The following is a 9,478-nucleotide window of genomic DNA, read 5'->3' as shown; positions in this document are numbered from 1 at the left end:
CAGGGTGTATTCCTGCCTCTCACCCAATCTACAGTGGGATAGGCTCCAGCACCCCTGTGACCTGCCCACGACAAGCGGGTATAGTTAACTTGATTGTGTCATCCTTGCAATAGCTGGATGCGCAAATAACTGAAAACTTGTTTATTTTATTTTAAATACCATCACACTTTTTAACAGCTTTGAAATATAATTGTAACTAGGATAGGGGCAGTCTCTCTAGATTTGCAAGAAATCAGCCTCATGTCTGGAAAACAACAGATCTGGGTTCCAAGGAAACTGCAAAATTTGGCACACAAGTTATGCTAGAATAGAATGTTCCAAATATTGAGTAAATGTTAAATTATGAAGGCTGTGGAGCGAGTGTTCAAGTTGCACATCCTCATATCAGTTTTTCCAGATGTCAAGTTTTTCAGGTTTCTGCTTCCTGGTTAGCCTCGGTCATGAGGTGAGAAAAAGCATGACAACTAGATGGTTTTCAAAATCAATCTGGCTTTATTTATAAAGCATATTAAATAAAAATTTGCAACCCAGTGTGCTGAACACACACACAAAATATATATACAGACAGATGACAAATTAAAGGAAAAACTTGAATAAACAAGTGAAGAAACATAACAAAAGCAGATGTTTCCATACAAGTGTACTACATGATACAATGAAGCAATTAACATCCTATCATGCTCTTTGGCATGTATAAAAATGCTGAGCAGGTCCAGTTGACCTCGATTTCAGATCAAGATAGCAAATTAAAAAGGTCTAAGTGACTTTTAAAGAGGGTTCATTATTGGGACACAGATGGCAGGTGCTTCCATCACAAAGACTGCTCAACTGGCTAGTGTTTCAATAGGAACAGTGACTAAAGTGACATCTGCCATTAGATCTATGGGAAAGACATCAGTAAATAGGATCGGAAATTGTGGTCGAAAGCGTACATTCAATGATCGTGGAGTTTGTGCATTAGTGCGATATGTAAGGAAAAACAGAAGAGCAACTCTTCCTAAGGTAACTGAGAATGTATATTCAGGACATGATCAGACTTTGTCAGCAAGAACAGTCCATCGACAACTATATAGACAGGGATATTATAGTAGACTTGCAGTGTATAAACCCCTCATTACAAAGATTAATGCACATTTGAGAGTTCAGTGGTACAAAAACCATGGGCACTGGTTTACAGAGATGTGAAAAAATGTGATGTGGTCAGATGAGTCATCCTTCACCATATTCTCGACAAGTGGGAGAGTGCATATGTGTAGTATACACCAAGAGAATGGTACAGGCCTGGATGCTTGACTTTTAATAAATTTCACAGTATGATTCAATGAATACAATTACATACCCATGTAAGTACTGTAATCGCTATTACAGCAAACATACTGTGAAATGTATCACAGAAACGTACAAGCAAATTGCCACCAGCAAGTTAGAAAATTTGACATATACATTCCATGTTTATTATTATGCGTCACCATGCAAATAGGTTGTTTAGTAAGGTTTCCAAAAAAAAAAATCCTCTGTGTACGACAGTCAAAAATAAGTGTCCAGAGTTTTCTAAGTAGCATCGTAACTTTGATGGGAACTGGATACTGTGGCTGTTTGAATCCAAAATGGAGCTTTTTGGCCACACACACCGGTGGTGGGTTTGCTGTTGGAAGGAGGTCACTGAAGTCAGAAGCTGAAAAGAAAGTCATACCTTCGATAGTCAATTCAGTAGTGCTATCCTTGCAAAAGCAGGACGCACAAATAACTGGAAACGGGTGTATCAATATGTGAAACTTTTATTTTTTACGTTAAATTAATCATTTGAAATGTTTTTCATGTTTACTTGTACAAGTAAACAGCTTTTAAATCTGATTGTAACCAGGATAAGAGCGTTCTTTTTAGACTCACAGGAAGTTTTCCGCATTTCTGGAAAACAACAGATCTGGGTTCCATGGAAACTGAAAAATTTGGCGTGCAAGTTATGCTCACATGCCATGTCCCAAACTTTCAGCTTTATGTTCATTTATGAAGGCCGTCAAACTGGTGTTCAAGTTGCACATCCTCATATCAGTTTTTCCACGTGTCTGCTTCCTGGTTCGCTTCAGTCATGAGGTGACAAAAAGAATGACAACTGGATGGCTTATGGAATTCAACAAATTTTTGGCATTTGAGGAAATTTAATTTACACTAACATGCAGTAAGAACACAATATAATAATTACAGTTATGCAGCATATATGCAGCAAAAATATAAAAAATAATTACATTATATAAAGTATAAAGTAAAAAATTGTAAGAACAGCACATCAGACAAAATTTTAATTAAAAGTCAGAATAAACTTTGCTTTTGAAGCAAACACCAACTAAGCCTGCTTCTTTAATATTTGCCACAATTGTGGTGCATAGAATCAGGAAAACAAGAAAACTTTTGCCTTAAAATTATGAGTAAACTCCACTTGAAAATAAACTTTGGTTCCACTTTTAAAATCAAATTGGAAAAGTTTTCATTGTTTAAAATGTTGTGTTTTAAGTTGATAAAGTAAATCTAGTCTAACTAATGGACCATTTTTGTTTCAACTTTGATTCGCTGATTTAGAACAAAGAATGATTTAACATGATTTAACATTGCTCATGTGAAAAAAATTGCATTGGATCAGATAAAGGTCTCTTGTTGGTTATCATATACTGTAACAGTTAAGGAGGAATTATATAGCTGTCCTTCTTGTTTGGGTACTTTATTGTCAAAAATACCATCTTTCAACAGGAGTGACATTATGGAGTTCATTGCAAAGAGTGTCATTTCCACCTAACTCTCTCTCTCTCCATGGTGCTAATAAACACTCTACATGCTATTCCTCAGCATAATGTACTACTGTAACACTTGAACTGTTAGTAAGTGCAATTCAATTTTTATTTTTCCCTGCATAGATTTATCAGATAATGAACAAAACTGTGCTGAATGGACATTGACTCAACTATGACAGTTCTCATATAGTAACGTTAATGAATGATGATTTTGAGTTCACATTTTGAAAACTTAAAAACCTGAGTTACATATTCAAGAATTATCATGATACATTAAGGTGAGGAGAATAAACAAGTGAACATGACTATCACATGCCAGTGTGAAACTCCTGGGAGGGAGATGCGGCAGTGACGGGGAACACCGTTGCCAGTCGCATGGAGAGAGAGAGAGAGCGCATCCACACAAACATGAAATAAAATGAACGGACACCTTCACCCTTGACCCTCACAGGTTCCGGGCAAAAACAATAAACTAAAACAACAAGAGCTAAAATAACAAAGACAAAAGAAAATAAAACGATAAACTAAAAGAAAAAAGAAAAATAAAATAAAAAAATATAACCATTTCAGTTCCCCGCTCTTTAGCTGGACTGCTATCCAGCACACCAGCTCCACTGGTCTTCAGTGGGGGTTCACTGCTCCCCGCCTTATTAAAAGAAACAAAACTGAAATTAAACGCAACTCAAATAAAGAAACTTGCTCTTGGCGTTAGCTCCCGGTCTCGCCCCCAAACTGTGGAGAGCAGCACACCTTTAAGCACCTGGGCTGATTAACTAATGCAACCCAGGTGTGTGTGCTCTCTCCACCAGCCGGCGCAGCCGATACCAATCCGCCTCTCCGGCGGAACAAATGCCGCAATGACTAAAAAAGGCTGTTGATTTTAATAGTGTGTAAGTAGGTGTGAAGCCCATTAGTTCTTTATAGAAAAACAACTTTAAAATTAGTTCTAACAGACACAGTGAGCCAAAGTAATACAGACAGGATAGAAATAATATAAAAAATATAAAAAAGTACAATTATGGCTGCAGCATTCTGAATAAGTTTAGCAATACTTCTTAAACTAAAAGAAAGCAGTATTGGTCAGTGTGCTCATGTGAGGTTTAAAACTTTGGTCCGAATCTAAAATGGCTTCCAGATTTCTAACTACTGATTTTGTCCGTACTCAGAGGAAAAATCAGCTGCTTCAAACAGTGAACAGTGAACAAAGAAGAACCATAAGAAAAACGCAGTTCTCATTATTTCTCAGGGGTTTTTCTTGGATCTTGTGGTTATCTCATTCATTTCAGGCAAATAGAAAGCTCTGAAATGAGAGTAAATGGAGAACATTGTAAGAGCTTACATTGTTATCTCTGTGTGAGAGGTGAAGGGTCATTTCTCTGCAGCAGAATTTGAGAAATATGAGAAAATAGTCAACACCGCTGGTGTTGAATGGAGCTCATTTCTGTCACGGAGAAGTAAATGGGATAAGGAAGAGATATTATTTTGAATTTCCCTTCTCACTGGGTGGAGCCAGAATTTTCAATCTCTTTTTGATTTGGGGCCAACTGAAAGTATTTCAGGCTTATTCTCATTAAATTTCAGGAAATGATTTGCCATCCTCTCATTGTTGGCAGGCAAGCAGGTAGTCGATGTACTGAGAGCATTGGGGTCATTTGGGTCCACAAATACAGTATATGCAGTTACGTGTCATCTGCATAGAAATGAAAATTAGCGCAATGTTGACAGATGCTATTAAGTGGAAGCATGTACAATGAGAAGAGAAGTGGCCAAAGAATGCCATCCTGTGCAATTCCATAGCTAATATTCAAAAATTTGAGTACCCTTGGGTATATGCCGTCAGGGCCAATGGCTCTACTTGTCTTTGGTTTGTGTACTTTATTTGGTACTTCTCTATCCCTTATCTCAGTATCTGAGAAGATATTCTCAGGCCTATTGTTCCAGCCTATCAATAACCTCCTCTTTGGTAAAACTCTCAATAAACTAACTATTTAAGGCATCAGCAACATCCTTATTCTTAAAAAGTAAAGCTTCTTCTTTATTCGCACTGCACTGACTCCTTATTTTTCCACTCCTTGCTGCAATATTGAAAGATCTGTTTAGGATTACTTCTGCATCTTGGGCAACTTACCTTTCAAAGAGCCTCTTAGCTATCTTTAACTCTTTTTTTAACCTTAGCACGCATATTACAATATTCAGCCTTATTACTCTTTGTACTCTTATTGTTTATACGGTATGTCTAATAGCGTTTATTCTTCTTCCTCAAACTCTCCCATAAATATTAATTCATCCACTGTGGAGACTGCATTTCAACTTCAGCTTTTCCCAACCTCTGGAATGGATTTGAATTGTGAATGAAGCAAAAGCATGGCGTGGCAGGTACAAGAGCTTCAAATGAAACAGGCCCCAATGAGCAGAGGGGCCCAAAACAAGCAGAGGGGCCTCAAACGTCCAATTTTGTTGAAGTCTTCGCAGTTGGCCTCCGTGGCTGGTGCATTTTAAAAATGAGCTGACTCTCTTTTAAGATCGATAATTTAATTACCATTCACCTCTGGGCTGGCATCAATCCTTTCTTCAGATCAATTCAGACACTTGGCAGGATAAATTCAGACATTTGATTACCCATTCAACATTTGGTGTCAATTCACTCAAATAAATTCTGCGAGTAGATCACATGATCTTGTCTCACAGGTGAATTTGATGGCAGTAATCTGTATGCATGTGTGAGATATTTGTTGTGTTAAACCCCTGATGAAGACGGGCTGCTGCCAAAGCATTGGTAATTTTTTAAAAACTGCATCGGAGGGAAGAGTGTGCAACCTTTCTTTTTAAATTTCAACATACACATATTTAATTAAAATACTTACTCCGTGTGTGCCGTTGTTCATGATGTTGTGATCAAACATATTTATCAATCAATCAATCAGTAAATCAATAGCACTCCTAGTCTGCGCTCTTAATAAAAAATCTTGCAATGAGATCTCATGCTGTCCTTGTGGTCCTGTTGAGAAGCTGGAAAAAGGATGCAGGCTGACTGCTTTTGCTTAAAATGGTCTTGCTTCAGAGGATCAGGCTTTTCAGCTGATATATGAGAATAGATCAGATGAAGTTTAAAGTCACTAATGGTAACTAAAGGTCACAGCTTCTTACAGGCTGGGCCTAAAGTATTCAGGTTTCTTTATGTACTGTGTGCATCAGGGAGGAATTTACACTAACATTGATGCTGACAAAAGGGCAACAAATACACTACCATTATGTTTTTTTAAAATTCGTATTTGTAATTGAAGATATTCAAGTAAATTAAAGACACAGTGTATTCAGATTGGGTGGACTCCTAAATAATAAGGCAGGAATGAGACTCCTGACGGCGGTGATGATCACAACGACGTTACGTAAAACTTCCGACCAATTCTGATGTAACAGTCGGCTTTAGACAAACCGACCCAAGAGTTTCCCCAAGATCAGAAGGCCTCGCCGCAGATGCTGCCTCAGGCAGAGACGGGTCAGACAGCTGCGTTACAGTTTGGGAGGGGTGGAACCGAGCTGGGCAGGCCCAGGCAAGACGGGGCACAGCAGGTTCTGCAGGCGCAGGTGACAGATCTTCTTCACCTCCTCGACGGCGAGCGGGAGCTCGCGGGCGGGCTGGTTGCCGAGGCGCTGGCTGAGCTGCCGCAGAATGGCGGGTCTGTCGTTGGCGCGGGCGCAGATGACGAAGGGGAAGCCGAAGCGCAGCTTGTACTGCGCGTTGAGCGCGTTGATGTGCGCCGCCTCGGCTGGGTCCAGCTGTGTCAGGCCGACCTGGCTCTGCTCCGCCTGCGACTCGCGCGTCAGCGTCCCTCGCTGGAGGTCCCGCCCCGCCAAGTCTGGGTGACACCTCAGGATCCCTTCTTTTCCTGCATGCAAGTCACAAAGACCTCAGCACCATGTCTTTTCCTGCATGCAAGTCAAAGACCTCAGCACCATGTCTTTACCTGCATGCAGTTCACAAAGACCTCAGCATCATGTCTTTGCCTGCATGCAATCACTAATAACTCAGGGTCCCTTATTTACCTGCACATACACCACAAAGACCCCAGCGCCATATCTCTACCTGCATACAAGTCCTAAAGATCTCAGCACCATATCTTCACCTGCATGCACATCACAAATACAAATGATCTCCTTTTTTCATTGGTTATGAAAATTTTATCAGAGATATTACTATTTCCTAACATTTCTATTATTAAGACAGAAATGTTATAAGTAATAAGAATGTAATAAGAATGTAACAAGTCAAGATTAACTTTATTATCCAAGTAGGAAATTAATTTGGTCAAAGTTGCATACATACATACAGACATACAGACATACATACATACATAAAAACAGTGCATCAACTATCTACAAACAGCAATTCTAAGAATACATGCCCATCCCCTTACCATGCAAGTTTTCTAGCCGTCTAGGACGTAGCCAGGCGTTATCCGGTTAAGAGCCGTACCTACCAAAGGGTCAGCTTTCGGTTCTCAACCTCAGCACCAGATGTAATGTCACCCCCTGCTGATACCTATGATTTTCCCTCAAAAAGCAGGTTTCCCCATTGAGCTCCATTCATTTTTGACAGCAAAAATAAAATACTTCCACTCAAATATTGATGTTAACTCCATGCATTAAATTAGGAAGAAAGAAAAATCACGTATTATTTTTCAGAGGTAAAATTTTTTCTTCTTCTACCACACAAACAAAGATATGAATTTTGAATGTATTATTTATTTTAGCCAATGTCCGCTCTATCCTGGTTGTAAACATGTTATAGGCATGTGACCAAGGACACAACTGAGCATGTCTATTCAGCGAAAAAATTGTACTTCCTGGTTCTGATGCGCTCCCCATAGGTTTCTATCGGTGTCGCTGTCTCTACATATTATATACTGTATATACTATAGTTTTTCACAACTCCGCACATTTCATGTTACCATACATTTCTATTGGCAAGTCAATTAGGGCATCTACTTTGTTCACATCAGAAGTCATTTTAAAACAATCGATTCGAGACCAATTTATTTCAGCTTTAATTCACTATATCAGAATTGGCAAAAATTCTGGTAAAGTATTGTGAGAAGCTTGTGGAAGGCCACCCCAAGCAGCTGATTCAAGTTAAGCAATTAAAATTCAATGCCACCAAATACTAACAAAGTGTATGTAAACTTTTGACCCACTGAAAATCTGATCTGATCTGTACATAAAAGCTTAAATAAATCTGTCTCCTATCATTTTGCAATGACCTCTTATGGAAATAAAATAGATACCCTAATTGACTTAACACAGGAAATGTATGGTAACATGAAATGCGTGGAGTTGTGAAAAATTGAGTTTGAATGACTTTAGTCTAGGTGTATGTAACATTTTGGCCTCAACTGTACTTGGTTGTCAAGTTTTCGTATATTTGCAACTTAAAACTGATTGTAAAATATATAGTGTACATAGATTGATAAATAGATAGATGGAACACTTCCCCCATAGGGAAAGTTTTCTAGCAGCATATAACATGCACATTTACAAACTAAGATTTATACCAAGAAACAAACAAACAAACAAACAAACATTTTCACAAGAGAAAAGACATATGTCTGTTCAAACATATAATGTCGGCTAGTCATTTTTTACCATTTTTAAGTGTGAAGGCTGAATTGCAGATTATTTCCACTATGAATGATTTGAATTTCACACTTCCACGTGACACATAACTTTGAATGGCACATTCTCTCCATTCAAGATGGTAAGATGAAAAACCACAGGGCCCGGTTACATTAAATAATTTAGGAAACACTGGGTAGCGACTGCTTTGGAAAAGAGCTTCTTTAATTTGTGTGAGCGAAAATAACCAATATTGTTTGTTGAAACTTCGCCTCGTTTTGACATCAATGCTTTTAACAGCGGGCCTAGATTTTGCTCGTTTTAATTAATGGCGTACAGACAGTGGTTTCTGTGCCTGAAAAAACTTTTTTGTACTTTCAAAACGTTTTATGTTGAGACTAAATTTCCATAATCGTTTTTGGATACCTTTCATTTTCCTCGCACAATTTAAGAAACAATAACACACCTGTACTGCATTAGCAGATATGATAAGTGTATTAAGCTGTATTATTTTTTTCATAAGCGTATTAATTTTTCATTCCCTGCTGTAGGCCTACCTGAGTTGGGCATGCTGTCGATGAAGTCGGCGATCGCGGCCTCGATGTCGCTGACAGAATTGAAGGGTCTCCGCGACCACACTGCGGCCGCAACAAGGGAACATTTCTCCACCACGTTGCCAAAAATCTCTACAAATTCCTCACAGGAGAGGGAGTTGACTTCACCGATGTCCATCTTTGCGGCTGTGAGTAGGCTCTGCAGGCAAGAACCGTATTGCAATCTACAGTAGGTTCTCGGGTGAATGACCGAAAGACCTGTGGCAGAGCACGGACTGCTGACCGGCTGGTGTGTTTGCGCACCAGATTGTCAAACAGTCCGCGATTAAATTGTTACGAAACCCACCGTTCATATGCTAATTAATAATGGGTATCCACTGGCTTGCCATAAAATCCTAAAATATTTATAACAACACAGTGAACTGAACTTCTTCTTCATCTTGCCCTTTTATGGTGTTTTAGTAAACAACAAAAAGCTGCATTACCGCCACCGACTGGAATGGAGTATGGGCAGGGATGATTCGA

General features: G+C 39.0%; 1 protein-coding gene across 1 annotated transcript; it reads right to left on the bottom strand.

The window, feature by feature from the left end:
- Positions 1-2,128: 2,128 nt before the first annotated feature.
- urad (ureidoimidazoline (2-oxo-4-hydroxy-4-carboxy-5-) decarboxylase) lies at positions 2,129-9,388 on the bottom strand. Its single transcript, XM_035403378.1, has 2 exons — positions 8,957-9,388; positions 2,129-6,676 (listed from the first exon to the last, which is right to left on the bottom strand). The coding sequence occupies exons 1-2, from the start codon at positions 9,129-9,131 to the stop codon at positions 6,300-6,302; spliced, it is 552 nt and encodes a 183-aa protein (XP_035259269.1). The 5' UTR covers positions 9,132-9,388; the 3' UTR covers positions 2,129-6,299.
- Positions 9,389-9,478: the final 90 nt, after the last annotated feature.

Source organism: Anguilla anguilla, chromosome 2 (assembly GCF_013347855.1).
Source record: "Anguilla anguilla isolate fAngAng1 chromosome 2, fAngAng1.pri, whole genome shotgun sequence".
Taxonomy (NCBI): Eukaryota; Metazoa; Chordata; class Actinopteri; order Anguilliformes; family Anguillidae; genus Anguilla; species Anguilla anguilla.
Note: the sequence above shows the minus strand (reverse complement) of the source record. Positions and strands in the feature narration are given on the sequence as shown.

Bases quoted from the DNA above. Each gene is read 5' to 3' on its own strand.
- urad (XM_035403378.1), bottom strand. From the start codon at position 9,131: ATGGACATCGGTGAAGTCAACTCCCTCTCCTGTGAGGAATTTGTAGAG. The intron at 6,677-8,956 runs GTAGGCCTACAG...ACTTGCATGCAG, and splicing joins CGACAGCATGCCCAACTCAG to GAAAAGAAGGGATCCTGAGG.